The following is a 15,909-nucleotide window of genomic DNA, read 5'->3' as shown; positions in this document are numbered from 1 at the left end:
CCTCGTTTCCACTCGATCGTACGACGGCGGCACGCACGCAAATTTGCTGAAGCTCAACAGCTGCTTGAAGATCGCCGAAATCATGTGCTTCAGGTTCGTCCCACCGGTCGCCTCCTTCTGCAGCAACTCCATACAATCCAACACCCCATCGTGAAGTGGCGTCAACAGCGAGTCCGAAATCGTCGACATGATGTACGGCGTCGAATCGCTGTGCACCGGCACGGCTACGGCGTTCATCAGCACGGCACACAGCTGCGTAAGGTCTTTGTTGCTGAAGCGCGTGCGGATGTGCTGGAACAGCGCCGGGAAGATTTGAACCAGCGCCGTCAGGAAGGCCTGACTCGGAATGTAGATGTCGTCCTTGTCCGCGTCCATCGAGGGTGGCTTGGTACTCTCTGCTCCGATGTTCAACCAAACGCGCCAGGCCACGTTCCAGATGTCGATCTGCTCGTTGGCGGCGGCTGTCTTTTCCGCGATCGCTGCGTCCTTGGGTAGTTTTAGCGAGTCGTCGGATTGCGACGTTGGTCGGTTGTACAGAATCTCCTGGAAGGACTTGAGTGCCGCCAGGGAAACCTCGTTGCTCTTGCTGAGGGCGGAATTTTCGATAAACTCCAGCAGGAGTGCCCAAGCGCGCGGGAAGTCGCCCAACATCTGCAGCAGGGTGCGCTTCGTGTTGAACACCCGGGACACGCCGGACAGCGTCAGCACCTGCGTCTCGGCCCACTGCTTTTGCGCCGTGTTGCGCGAGTGGTGGATCAGGATGTTGCCGCTGGTGTCGACCTTCTCGCTGCTGGCACAGCTGGACAGCGCCCGGACCTTGTCCAGCAGCGGGAAGAGCACCTGCCAGAGGACCGCCTGCCAGGTGGGCGGATTCAGCAGATTTCCGTGGGCGGAAATCGTCGAGAACAGAGTCTGCCCGGCCGACTTGCGAACCGCTGGTCGCGGGTCCACGCACAGGTCGCCGAGCCGCGCGTACAGACACATCCACAGCCGGTCAAAGTGGGGCATGTTGAGCGTGCCGGGAAAGTCCGGCAGCACGGAGGTGTCGTCGCAGACCGTCTGCGAGAGCTTCTCCTGGTTCTGGTTGAAGTAATCGGAGATGTTCCACTGAAAAGGGGGAAGGATTTCATGGAGTTAACTATACAAATGAAGTTAAAGACGAACTCACCATCAGTCCAACCGCCGTCAACGAAATGTTCAGCTCCTGCGTCTGCGAGCCAAACTTGGCTGCGGTGTTGACGCAAAGCGGCAAGCAGCGCCACGGCATAACGGGTAGGAAGTCTGTCACGACCAACTGCAAGCACTGGAAGGCGATCCGGATGAGCGCCTCGCCGTGGTGATCGTTGACGGCACCGATTATCCCGAGGACCAGCGGCCACCCGTGCGATAGGGTTTCACCGGCGCCGTTGAGTACCTGCAGGACGCACTCCAGCTGGCGTTGGCGGACATCGCCGTGTGGTACGGAGGAAAGTTCCGAAAGCGGTCCCAGGAGGAGCGTTTGTAGTTTGAGGTTTTCCTTGAGGGGTTTCTCGTACTTGTACTGGAGGGCGGCCTTGACCAGGTAGGTGATGGCTTCGACGCCCCATTCGCGCATACGGATGTGTGGATGTTGGCAGATTTCTAAGAGATGGTTGGTTAGTGGGCGCCACAGGACTTCGATGCGGGACAGGTTGACGAGGCCGGTTTCGAGCAGTTTGGCTACGGCGAAGAGGGACGGTTCGCGGTTGTTGTACGCTAGTTCCATCGCTTCGTGGGAGAGTTTGCAGAGGGCGTCGATGAGGTGGTGTAGTGCGACGTCGTCTAGGTATTGGCTGGACTCGAAGAGTTGGGAGAGCATGGTTGAGAGGACGGGGAGATCCGTCATGACCTGGGTGATCGAGTTGGCGTCGGTTGGGGGTTTCTGGACCGCTTGGAGACTACCTCCGGTGGAGGGTTTCAAGCCGAGGATCCACGCTAGGTGTTGAAGGGTTGTAAGGACGATGTGCCAGGAACTACCGAGGATTCCGCCGTGGCAGTGAGCCAGGTGAAGAACCGATCGCATGCATTGAAGGTTCTTGGCGGTTAGTAGGACCGGACCTTGATGGGCTCCGACTGGGAGTGAGGACGTTGGAAGGGGAGTTCCAACGGCGACTACCGGATGGCGCTGCTGTTGCTGCTGGTCTGCGTCGCCGTACGATCCGAGGAACATGTTGCCCATGTCCTGGCTGCCTCCGCGGGAGTGCGACTTGAACTGGCTGCCCTGGTAGTTGACGTTCAGGACCGAAAGGGCGTAGTGGGGCGGGAGGGACGCTCGACAGAGTGCCGTTATGAAGGCATCCCTTGGTGTGTGGAGTTCAAGGAGGCCACAAAGTGCGGCGTAGTTCTGGATTGACTTGAGGACGTTCTCCGTTGAAGATTCGTCTGTAGCGGCGTCTATGAGGGGACCTAGCGCGGACAACAGTCCGAGCCAACTCGAGTAGATCAGCTGGATGTGCAGCGCCTTGTCGTCTTCTGTTACTCGATTCTTGTACGGCAAAGGAGCTTCGTCCCCAATTTGGGACGGTCCTTGGATTGAGAGCGAGATCGAACGGACAATGTCCAGCAGGCATGCGTACGCCACGGATATGCCGTACCCGTCCGGGATCGCCGGCGGTTCCATCTTATCGAGCATCTCCAGGAACGTTGACTTGGATTGGCCACTTGGGAAGGTCACGACCAGCGGGAGGAACACCCCGCGGAACAGGAAACCTGGCTGTGGCGAGATCCCTGGTCCAACGGGTAGTCCCCCGATGAGGGCAGCCTGCTGACCTTGGGCACCGCCGACGGCGCTGGTCAGCAGCTGGGTGTTGACGAACAGACTCTGCACGTACGTCCCAAGCGAGTTGATAATGTCCTGGAAAATGTTGGTGGCGTGATCTTTCAGGTCGTAACACCGACAGAACGAGATCAACAGCTCCGGCTGGATGGTCATCTTGTGCAGCACTTCGAGGGCGAGCGATCGCTGCCACGAGGGTTTGTCCGGGTCGAGGAACTTGACGATCAGCGAGAGGAATATCTCACACTCGGTGACAAGCAAGCTGTGGTACTTTTGGATCAGGATCGAGACGACCCTAAGTAGCCGCATGCTGATCGGGAAGTACGGCTTGTCGTGCGGTGCCGTGGCCTGGGCGTTCTGCGGGGCCATCGTGCGGTACTTGATGTTTGGCGAGAACAGCTTGATGACCAGCGCGCAGACGCGCTCTTTTAGCAGGAACGAAAACTCCGGATTTCGGAAGAATACCGACGTATACTGTGTGAGTACGGACTCGAGTAGCTCCAGCCCAAAGGTTCGCGTCATCTCGGTCATCCCGAGCAGCCAGTACGGCTGATCGGCGTTCACCAGCTGAACCAGGTCCTGAAACAGCAGAAACGCGTCCGCCGCGCAAGGTCGCAGTCCCTTCGGTGCAACCGCCGTCGCCATCTTCAGCTCCTCCAAGTTCACCTCCCTCTTCTCGTCCTGATTGGCCTCGGCTTCCGCTTCCTCCGCCACGACCCGCTCAAACACCAACGAAACCAGCTGCCTCACCGTCGCCCCAGCCGTATTGATCGTGGTCGAGTCCTTCGTAAAGTGCAACCTAAAGCACAGTACCAGCGTCTTAGCCAGCGTTTCCCCATGAACCACCGTATTCGTCGTCAACAGCAGCGTTACGCTCTGCAACACCTTAACCTCCTCCGTCCCATTCTCCATCAGCATCCACAGCGTGTCCGTGATGTACCGGGCACCCTTCTGATCCACGACCTGCTGCGTAATCAACCGCTGCATCATACCCAGGCAGAACTTGATAATTTTGACGTCCTTGGACTCGCAGCCCTGCACCAGCGGGTACAAAATCTGGTTCACCACGTAGTAGACCGGCGTTTGCGGGTTCGCCCCGGCCGTCTTCAGCTTCAGTATGGCCTCCTCGCATGACTGCGGAGCAGAAGGGGAAAGAAATAGGTTAGGAGAAAGTTACGCTAATTAGCATAGAGAACAAAAAAGCCAACTTTTACACAATAGAGATGTACCGCGCGCCCGTAAAGTGATTTTTTGTTTTCATCTGAAAGCATCACGTGCGCGCGACACGCTTCGCTGGGTCATGTTGGCCAGGGTTGAAGTTCTGCAGCGAGATTTGAGTGGAAAGCACTTTTCCGAAACAAAACATTTGCGCCCCCCTTCCAAACCAGAGAACCACCCCCACTTCTCAACGACGTGCCGGTATGTGAGTATGAATAATAAATATTCTCAATTTCAAAGTTAGCCAAGTGTAAAATATTCAACCTGCTTGGAGTAGCGACACCTCTCGTTGGACCATGTGCTATGCTGCTTCTATGTTTGGAGGCTGGCAAGTGTACCTTCTATAGGTACAGGTTTGTGCAAGCAGAGTGGGATGCTGCTGATTTAGAAGATTTACCACCGCAGGCTCGACAAGTTTGGTGCAACACGGAAAAGAGGAAATTTAAACTTCCAAGCTTGGGGAACAATTCTTATTAGGGTCATACCTATTCTGTCAACTCAAACTGTCGTTTTTCCGACCATCACAAAACTAAATTTTAACCATAAATAAATACGAAAAAATAGCTTCCAGTTATGGCAAGGTGGCAGATTGGCCCCTCTTTGCACCTGATCCGGTTGATAAACAGCGTACCACCCCCACGGTTGAGTACAGTCACACAAATCTACCCGGCAGAACATGGTTTCACCCCACCCATTTCGAACATCCGAAGCCAACCACCACATTAGGGTTAATTTTGACGGCTTCGAGGGAGGAAAACTGGCGGAAAACATGCTTGCTTACACAATATTTACAGAAGTTGGAAAACGAAGGGAGGTCGGGCTTAAACGGGAGATAGATGGTGCCGGGAAAAGGACTGTCGCCCATCCCACCGCACAAACCTGGAAGAAGAAGCGGGACGATACGAGAAGTTGGTCTGGGTCGAGGAGGTAGATTTAGCGCAAATTGGGCAATACGAGCCGAGCCCAAGTTATAGGTACAGGAAGAAGTTGCTGCATCCCGGTTCCGCGCCATTTGGACACCGTCGGTCTGTTTGAGGAACCAGTTATAGTGCCGAAACCAACAACTACTGGATCGAGAGTACGGAAACCGTGAAGCTGATTGAATTTGTGTCTCAGATTTTGTAAAAAAAAAAACAATATTAATATGTACGAAGGCCAATTCAAGTTTTATTTTTAAGGATCTGGGTAGTAAGCTGTTTTTTTTTTAAATTTAGGCCGTTGCAAATATTTTTTAAAGTTTATGGTCCCCCTCCTCCCTCGCGGGCCCTTCCTTAAAGTTGGCCTGAATAATCAGGGGGTAAAAACATTTTTTTTTCGAAAAACTTCAAAATTTTAATGAAAATTAAAGTTTAATCAACTGAAAACCAGTTAAAATGCATTTTCCTGCGTTTATAATCATATTTAGCATGTTTGAACTCCTTTGAAAACATTTTAAATTTTCATGAAATACCAATGTACAGTCCTACGAAAAGTTTATTTTTGCGAAAAAAAAATCCGTCAATAGGTACATACCTCGATATTTTGAAAAATAATTATTGGAAAGCAACTGGACGCATGTAAAATCCATTTTAAATAACTTTTTTCATCCAAATGTTTAAACCTAGGCTTGAAATTTCAATTTTTATACTTTTTTAGATTTTTTTCACTAGGACCACAAACTTAGGTTTTATTTCTGATATTCGCATAAATGTCCCATATGCAAAAACAGGAATCTGCGAAAAACTCAAGGGAAATTTGTCCAACCAATAAGGTTACGTGTTAGGATTTCACGAAAGATGGATTTTATTGCAATTGTTTGATATGTTTTATTAGACTCAAAAGACATCTTTTGAGCCATAGTGCATGATGGTTGCAAAATCTGGTTCCTGAGATCTGATTTTTTGAAAAATATAGAAAATGGAGTCGAAAAAGTAAACAAAATATAATTTTTGCAATTCCGTCGTGAAACTACTTACTTTTCCTGTCATTCTTGAACGACGAAATAGCCTACTTTTCTGCACCAAAAATAACAGAATCGAATAGCAACACTTTTCAAAATAAATGCTGAAAAGTTTTACTTTTCAGCACTGAAATGGGTGCTGAAAAGTTGAACTTTTCAGCACTTGCTTCGAAAAGTATCACTTTTCAACATTTTTTTATTTAAACGATTTATTGACAAAATACATGAAGATATGACTTAAAATTTCACTCAATGGGTGTTTTTCGGAATTGCAAAAAATGTTGTATGGAACTCGTTGCAAAACTTGATTTTTTCAGCACTCTTCGTATTTATCCAACTCGGTGAACCTCGTTGGATAAATGCACGACTCGTACTGAAAAAATCCTCTTTTTGCAACTTGTTGCATAAACTACTATTAAAGGCAAAAAAAAATGCAATCGAAAAGTACTTTACCGAATTTGGATAATGTTTAGAATAAAATTGTTTTTAGGTCATAAGTTTCGGAAATTTTAACATTTTGTTAATTACTTTATGAAGGAAAGCCACCCCTGAAACAATATTTTTCAAAGCTGAGAAAATTTCCTACCATTTTTTCTGAGACTTTGAATATTGGTCAATTTGTTTCTTGGGTACAACGTACAACCTAATAGAAATTTCGAATCGATAAAAACTAGTTTTTTATTGTCATTTTATAAGCCTTTAACTTTCAGCTGACGATATCTCGAAAACTATTGGTTCAATTTCCAATGTTAAAAAATGACACATTTGTGACACGTTCTGATCTTTAACCCTCTCCCGCCCATGGTTACTCCAGAGCACCAAAAATTTGAACTCAAATATCTCGGAACTGACACAACTTTTCATTGTGCTTTAAGTTGCAGGTGTTCATGTAGAATGTATACTAACATCTCCCCAAATTTTATCAAATTTGGTCAAGCACAAGCAAAGTTACAGTACGAAATGTAAACAAAAATGGGCAAATTTTAGGGAAATAAATAAGACCTGTTTTCAAAAGCCCGTAAAAATTACCAAACACAAAATTTTATGAAACAAAAAATGTTTTGCTATCATTTGAACCTTGGACAAGAACCCCTGTAAATAACATTGTGAGTTTGGACCAATTTTGGGTGTTTTTCAACCTCAACTCATTTGGTGCACTAGAGCACCACCTAGGCATATGAGCAACTAAATATTTAGGAGCACTTTTTTCTAAATTACAGAAAAAGCTTATTTTTACCAAAACAAAAGTTTCTAAACGTTTTGACGATTCATAAACAAGACAAAACATTGTTATTAGACCGATGGTTTTATTATTTTTCTTATTTTTCATGAAAATTGTTGTTTATGAGTTTTGAATGAGCCATTCAAAGAAATCTGAAAATGCAGAGATTTTTGAATTTGTAATTCATACTTCAGAAATATGGTCTTACAGCGTAAACCAAACGTTGTTTTGAAGTGAATTAGTGTTAAGAATGTATGAAAAGTTCACTTTATATCATAGAAATTTCCTCAACTACGAAAAACTAACGAAAAATAAAAGGGCACAATTGAACTTTTTTTCTGATTCGGAGTGAACATTGTTATGGGCCCTTTTGTGTTTTTGATTTTTTCAATAGGAAATTGTTTGTTATCAATCTGATTCTTGGAGGGCATGTAGGGAGTGTACTAATTAATAGAATAGTGGAATAATCCCGAATGTTTACGTTTTGGTTTTGTGCCCTAATGAAATGTTTGGCTCGATTTAGCCATTTACTATTTTTACGATAAGCAAACAGCTCTGGGCGTTAGAGGGTTAAAAAAATCTTATAAAAATTTAAATTTGGTCTTAGTTAAATATGAAATTAGGAAAAATTTCAGCGCGATGCCGGACGTACTGTAAACTGGGGTCAATCGGGACACATGGGGCGAATTGGGACAATAGTTTTAACCATGTAGGAGCACAATATTTTGATTTTTCTGGTTGGTTTCGGTTAGAACATACTAAGGCCAATAAAATGTGTACATCCATTTCCAAATATAAAAGCTTTAAGTGCTCTAAAAACTGCTGTCCCAGCCTGTCCCAGTGTAATTTCGTTGAAATTTTACGACAAATAGAATGTAAAAACAATTATCTGAATTGTGAAACTATTTGCGTTGTGCAATTTTTTTTAACCATTTGATATTTTTTAAGGTGAAACAGGTGAATTTACAAATTTTTCTAAGCAATAATACACATGTTCTTTCTTTCAATGTTTTAAATGTATCCACTTTTACATCAAATTTTTATCGCAGAAATTGTAAATAATTTTAACTAAGTTTCAGTGGATGAAAATGCCAACTTTCGCCCCATTGTAAATCAAATAAGCCATATATTTTTTAAAGGTTATGTCCGTCGACTCATAATTTCACAGAAATTAAAAATATTTCTAAACGAGCCCAAACATGCTTAACATGATTATCAACGCAGGAAAATAAAATCGAAGTGTTTTCAGTTGAGTAGACGTTTAGAAATTTAGAAGTTTTCGAAAAAAATGTTTTTGGCCCAATTTTGATTTTTTGGGCCAACTATTTCTGAGAAATAGCATATTTTTTCACAGTTCTAGCTAGAGCGTCCAATTTCTCGTGGTTGCAAAATTCCCGGAAAACGGGAAATTTTCAACAAAATTCCCGGAAAACGGGAAATTTTCAACAAATTTAACAAAAAATATTCAAATCCTGTTCCTAATTAATATTTTGCAACAGAATAGAATAGAATAGAAATATAGAACAGCAACTTTAGGCTGGTACAAATATTTTTAAAAGTTTTTGTCACCCCCTTCAAAATTGGCCCGAAAATCAGGGGCAAAAAAATATTTTTACAATAAACTTCAAAATTTCAATGAAAATTCAAGTGCAACCAGCTGAAATCAAATTAAAATACATTCTCCTGCGTTTAAAATCAATTTTAGCATGTTTGGGTTTATTAAAAAATCTTAAGATTTTTGAAAATTTTCGATGCAAAATCTTTTTTTTCGATACAATTTTTGTTTTTGGCAGATCTTAGATTTTTTGAAAACTAATGATTGCAAAACAACTGAACTAGTGTAAAATGCATTTTAAAACACTTTTTCATTTAAATGTGAAGACTATGGCTTGTTATTTAAATTTTTATATTTTTATTTTTGCCCCCTTGACCTCGGCCAGGGCCGAGGGACAAAAACTTTTTTAAATATTTGCAAACGGGAAACGGGAAATACTTTTTTCCGGGAAATCCTGGGAATTTTCAACAACAATAGATATGTATGTAAAGATATAAAAGTATGAAAAAACAGTTTTCTGGACATCACACATTAAGACCACAATTTAAACCAATTTTCAGTTTATAGTGTTTCGTTTAAATATTCTAATACTTTTGTTATTTTAAGTTCGAATTTAACATTTTAAAAGAGAAAAACAGGACGATTAAAGCGATAAGGAATTGGTGGACAAAGTTCCACAGGAATCAAGAATGTAATCGGGAAATTTATGAAAAAGAAGAGAAGTTCTTAAGGGTACACAGCAACCAAGGAAGTTGTTGTCTTCTTATTCCAAAACAGTTGAAATTACGGACCCAACCCTAAGAAATTTGATAATAAAAATTGTTATTTTTTTTTTGTAAATCTTTTTGGAGATATGGGATCTCCAAATCCAGATCCTTTTAAGCTTATGGGATAGATCAAAAAATATATCGATATATACCAAAATGTGTGTAGCAAATATCTGGGTGCTCTAGGCTCTGGATGATGTGCACCGTTAAAGAAGAAAAACACCAAAAAAACAAGAAGTAAAAATTTTCTTAAAAAAAATTGCTCAAACTAATCTTATTTAAAAAAAGAAACTTGGCTTGTCGAGTTCCAAGCAAGTCTACGGTAACCTCTCTCTCACAGACTGTTTGTGCATCCCGGAATCATGCGCTAATTTATAACAACCCAAAAGGGTAAAATTGTGGAACTTTGCATAGACAACGCTTCGCGCGAATGAGCGCTGTTAAAACAACGCTCGGATGTTTGCAGAAGTAAATTTCAAGTGCTCAACGAAACTGTGTTTTTTTGTTGTGTGGAATGGGGTGGTGGTGGGGGATCCAACACCAGAATTCTTGGTCCTAGGGTTCGTTGCACACGTGTGACACGTGGCTAGAGCGTTGAATGACAGCAAACCGCAACCAGCGAAGTTCCGATTGGATGGAAATTGTGGAATAGAAAACAAATTTTAATTTTTAAGTTTCTTCTGTAAAATGTTGCAAATTCAGATTTTCAAACATTTAAAATTAATAAACAAAAAATTAAAAAAATCACAATCTTGAGACTTCTACCAACTCGGGAACAATCTGGGCCAAACGGTGCCAAAATACGCCACCGTTTGATGATGTTGTGGCACTTGAGGGCGCAGAACACCGCCAAATAGGATAACTGTTTTGGTTTGGTTTCACGCGAGAGTGACGGCTAATTTGGCTGGAGTGTGGAGTGTTGCGAGGAGACAGTTTAATTACAATTTGGCAAATGAATGGAAATGCTATTCATGAGCGGTTCTAGTACATTGTCAAAGAACAACAGAGGGTTTTTGGATACAAATACTGGGATGTAAATTTGTTCAAGTATTTTTTTTTTCAACTTAAAATTACAGGAAAAACATGAAACTGACATTCCTTCACATAGACCAATTAAAGGGCATTTTATGAGCTCCAATAAGCTAGCAACTGATTCGAGGATTAAAGCGAGGTTTTGTGGACTGAACCACCTAGCAGCCAAGAACGAACGCAGTTAATTTGCACTGGGAACCAAAACATCACTACTGTTGCCATATAGGTGCCATAAGCTTGGAAGCAAACATGAACACACACAAACTGCCAGAGCAGCAGCAGCTCGGATATCTAATTAAATATTATCGTTGATGATGGTGAGCACACACACACACACACACACACACACACACACACACACACACACACACACACAAACAGTTGAATCCCCCCGGGGAGGGAGCCCCCAAATGGCAAACAGAGACACACTGGCGCGGTAGCAACATCGTTGTTGTTGGAAACTGTGCAGAATTTATGACCGCTCTCCTCCCGTTCCCTGTGCGCTAACATTGGTTTGGTTAGTTTGCTGTTTGTTGATGGAAACAATTGTGGTTAACCCTCGAGTGCCATCGAAATTGAGATTCTTTAATACAAACTTTTATTTTTCATTTGTTTAGCAGATATTTAGAAATTTATAATTATTTTGAAAATTAGATTGAATTCTATTTATTTTCCAAGCTTTTTGAGAAAAAAAACTATGCTCTAAAAAGTTATTTTGTATGTCCATAAGAATCTTTAACAAAAAAAAAGTGATCAGAAATATTTAATCTTCTACCGCTCAATTTTTTCTTCGAAATTTTTAATTTTTCCCTTGTTCAAGAGGACATTTTGAGCAACTGTTGTTCTACAAAAACATTACTACCTTTTTTTTCTTTTTTTTTCTTTTTAGTATTTTAGTTTGCATTTTTCACAGCCAAAGTTGACATTCTTAAAAAAAATCACATTTAAAAAAGCATTGGCAAAGTCACATGAACAAATAAAACTTCCAACCCTAAAATTTTCTGAAATTTAAAGAGTTCTTCTATCCAATGGTTTTTAGAGATCAAAAATCCAGTTTATTCTGCTTAAGGTAAAGTTGATTGCATTAAGCCAAAAATAGTTAAAAAAAGTTCAGTAAAAAAATCTAATAATTTATCACACTAAAAAATCCGCGAAATAAAAACTAATTTTGGACATCATTGAAAAGTCAAATATTTACCAAATATACCAACTGTTGGAAGCGAAATTTCAATTGTTTTTCTATGTGTTTTAAGCGACTAAAAAAGACATTTTTTGAGCCATAGATAGGTGCAAAGTTTGGTTTATTAGACATGATTTTTTTAATAGTGTTTTTTGGAAAATATTGAAAATCTAGACAAAAAAAATCTAAAAAAAAACATTTTTAATTTTAAGAGCAATATTTTTTGTAACGTTTTCAAGTTAAAGCTACTTTTAGGTATACATTTTCGATTTTTTTGTTTTATAAGTTTAAAAAAAACTTTAAAGAAAGCACTCCATTTTTTTAAGGGCTGAGAAGATTTAAAAAAAACTCTAGGAAACTTTAAATATTGGACAATTATTTTCTGATATACAAGCTCAAAGAATTCGAATCGATAAAAATTAATTGTCCCCTAATTAAGCCTGTAATTTTGAACTGACGATATCTCGGAAATTTATGGGTCGAATTTCGATTGTTAAAAATGGAAACTTTTATGAAACTTTCTGATCTTCGCAGTAATATATTTAAAACAATATATAATTTGGTCTAAAATATGAAATATTTTTTTTATCTATTTTTGGACCTTTTAAAAGTTAAGCTTGATTCATACAAAAATTGTTCAAACTTTTAAAATGAAATTATAATAAATCACGCCTATTTTTGCTTCAATTGAAAAGTTCTAAGTAACTTCACTGCAAGACTGTTTCGGACATTTTATAATTTTAGATTCAGACATTAACTAAAATAGCAAAGGGATGAAAAAATTAAAGATTCAGAGTTTTTTTTTTTTCAAAGTAGCCTTTTTTAAATTTTCATGAAAATATTTCGATAAGTTTGATGTTTACGCGGTTTTAAATTGAAAACATTTGTATCATTTTGAAATAATTTTTATTTTAAAACAAATTTTTTTTTTTTAATTTTAGTTTAAGTTTTGATTTCAGTTATTTTTGTTTTTGATGCATTAGTTATGATTACAAAAGTTGTAAAAGAACAATGTATCCAAAAAATAAACCCAAAATATTATATTACTCAAAAACGGTGCGCTTTATTAAAATTTCACTAAAACTCTTTTCTATTGCAAATTCAATGGCTTTAGGAAACATTTTCGAGTGTTTTTTGAAAACATTTTAAAACCCACTTTTTTCAACAATTAATCCTTAATTCAATTTTATTGAAGTCTCGAAATCGATCAAAAAATCTCTTTTCGAGATGTAGTTTTTATGAACAATTTTAAAGCAATTTTGTATGAAAAGTCCCCAAATTTGAATGAAGACTGGAGACACCAATGTTATGAAATGGTTTATTTGGACAAGAGTAATTGATGGATAAAGCTTCATTCAAACTTACAAAAAACAGATAAATGTAAAAGTAAATTTGCTAAAAAACGTAGAGAATTTTGTTTTCCATTTTCAATCTGATCAAGATACTTTCGAACTTTTCAAACAATTTGATTCCATTGAGTTAAGAATGTTTTGCATTAATTAAGTGATAATTTGATTTATAAATTTGAAATTTTTATGTCAAATTATCAATAAGAATTACCACAGTCTTGTAATTTTATATCAACTGAAATTTGCTGTCGAAAAAGAAAAAAATGTGACCAAACCAAATTAGCGTCCAAAAGGTTAACCCAAAACGCATTTGGGATGAACATTTTGCGTTAAAATTTCATGTGAAACGCATCCTTTTTCTCTTCCTCCCATGGGAGTGGGAGAACGCATCCTCGCTGGGAGTTCATATCGTCGAGTGCGCGGTTTAATCGAATTGAAGTGTGCTCTGCCCAATTGGTAATTTAGTTGAATGTGAAATCAGGTAATTACCGGAGAATATTGCCAGCTGCACGCACCCTTTTTTGTATGTGTGAGTGTGTGTTTCTGATAAAACAGCACAATCGAGGCATTCCGAGTTGGACTGAGTTATTTGATGTTCACCGGCAGAACTCATTATCATTTTTGATTAACTTTGTTGAGTGCACTCATTAAGTGGGTTGTTGCTGAATGGACTGTTGAAACAATTGGCACTTCAAAAAGAGAGCATAAAATTACTTTCGAATTGATTAAGTAATGGGCCTCATTGACGTTTTGTTGAATTGTTTTTGAGCGCACATTGTTTCGTTTTGAAGGAGAAAAAGTTCCAAAAATCCTCAAAATTTTCAGCCTGATCCCAATTAATATGTTATTAACGATTATTGCTTATCAAAAATGTACACAAATCCACCTCTTCACAATCACGGGGCCAGAACAACACTTTTCAATCGGTGTGTAATACTCTTATCACATCATCATTAAGTCCACATGACGTCCCGTAATGGCACTTGGGAGCCTAGAATCTAATTCCCAGTCCACCCGGATAATGGGACACGGGCCCGAGTGCTCGGGACCTTCCTAGAATCTAACCTCACTTTCGGAAGCATGAAAAAGGAAGAAAAACATTTCCGGAGCACGCACACACACGCACAACACAAGAGAGAGTCCAGCGTTATTCGGTCTGAGCTCTTTGTACTATGTGTGTGTACGAGGATAAATATTGGATTAGATGTCCGGTCCGGTTCGGCGGGGAGCGGTCATTTGGGCGCAAAACTGCCCACTTTGGGACGGATCCCGGTCACCGGTTCAATCCCAGCCTCGGGTTCCAGCAGTTTCAAAATAGGAAGTGGAATTCCATAGCAAAACGGGAATTTTGTTGCCTGGTTATTTTTTTTAAGTTGTCGAAAAAAAATCAGATCTCAAAAAGTATAAGTTAACCAGATTTAACTAAATGATAAACAATATCTAAAAAAAATTCAAGGTTTCTACAAAACTTCTGGAAAAAAAACACTTAATTTTTCATTGGTTTGTCAATGAGTCAATTATTCAATTTATGAATTCATAAAATTATTTTTTTCAATTTGCAATTTATGAAATTTTCAATTAATCAATTTGGCAATTCATCAAATTGACAATTTATCAATTTTTAAATTTATCAATTTTTAATTTACTCAATTTTTATATTTATCAATTTTTAAATATGTCAATTTTAGAATTTGTCAATTTTTAAATTTATCAATTTTTATTTTTTTTATCTATCATTTTTTTAATTTATTATTTTTTTATTTATCAATATTTAAATTTAATAATTTTAAAAATTATCGAATTTTAAATTTATAAATTTTTAAATTATCAATTTTTAAATTTGTCGATTTTTACATTTATAAATTTTCGAATTTATATTTTTTTTAAAAATATCACTTTTTATATTTACCAACTTTTTTTCAATTTTTAAATATATGTTTTTTATAATTCATCAATTTTAAAATTTATCAATTTTTAAATTTATTATTTTTTTTAATATATATTTTTTTATTAATATTTTTTTTTTTTTTATCAATTTTTAAATTTGTCGATCTGTCGATTTGTCAATAAATAATTAAAAAAAATGATTAATTTTATTTAACAATACATAAATTCACCAATTTATAAATTAATCAATTAATCAATTAATCAATAAATCAATAAATCAATTAATCAATTAATCAATCAATCAATTAATCAATTAATCAATTAATCAATTAATCAATTAATCAATTAATCAATAAATCAATTAATCAATTAATCAATTAATCAATTAATCAATTAATCAATTTATCAATTTATCAATTTATCAATTTATCAATTTATCAATTTATCAATTTATCAATTTATCAATTTATCAATTTATCAATTTATCAATTTATCAATTTATCAATTTATCAATTTATCAATTTATCAATTTATCAATTTATCAATTTATCAATTCATCAATTTATCAATTTATCAATTTATCAATTTATCAATTTATCAGTTTATCAATTTATCGATTTATCATTTTATCAATATCTCAATTTATCAATTTATCAATTTATCAATTTATCAATTTATCAATTTATCAATTTATCAATTTATCAATTTATCAATTTATCAATTTATCAATTTATCAATTTATCAATTTATCAATTTATCAATTTATCAATTTATCAATTTATCAATTTATCAATTTATCAATTTATCAATTTATCAATTTATCAATTTATCAATTTATCAATTTATCAATTTATCAATTTATCAATTTATCAATTTATCAATTTATCAATTTATCAATTTATCAATTTATCAATTTATCAATTTATCAATTTATCAATTTATCAATTTATCAATTTATCAATTTAT

At 38.1% G+C, this 15,909-nt stretch overlaps 1 protein-coding gene across 1 annotated transcript in view; it reads right to left on the bottom strand.

Moving 5' to 3' along the window:
* Window positions 1–15,909, bottom strand: part of LOC6044535 (protein MON2 homolog) — a 42,438-nt gene that overhangs the window by 8,203 nt on the left and 18,326 nt on the right. Inside the window, exons 2-3 of the mRNA XM_038252464.1 lie at window positions 1,169–3,928; window positions 2–1,107 (exon numbers count right to left, since the gene is read on the bottom strand). Coding sequence (XP_038108392.1) covers window positions 2–1,107; window positions 1,169–3,928 — 3,866 coding nt within the window. The remainder of the gene's footprint in view (window position 1; window positions 1,108–1,168; window positions 3,929–15,909) is intronic.

The sequence above is a fragment of the Culex quinquefasciatus genome, chromosome 2 (genome assembly GCF_015732765.1).
Source record: "Culex quinquefasciatus strain JHB chromosome 2, VPISU_Cqui_1.0_pri_paternal, whole genome shotgun sequence".
Lineage (NCBI taxonomy): Eukaryota > Metazoa > Arthropoda > Insecta > Diptera > Culicidae > Culex > Culex quinquefasciatus.
Note: the sequence above shows the minus strand (reverse complement) of the source record. Positions and strands in the feature narration are given on the sequence as shown.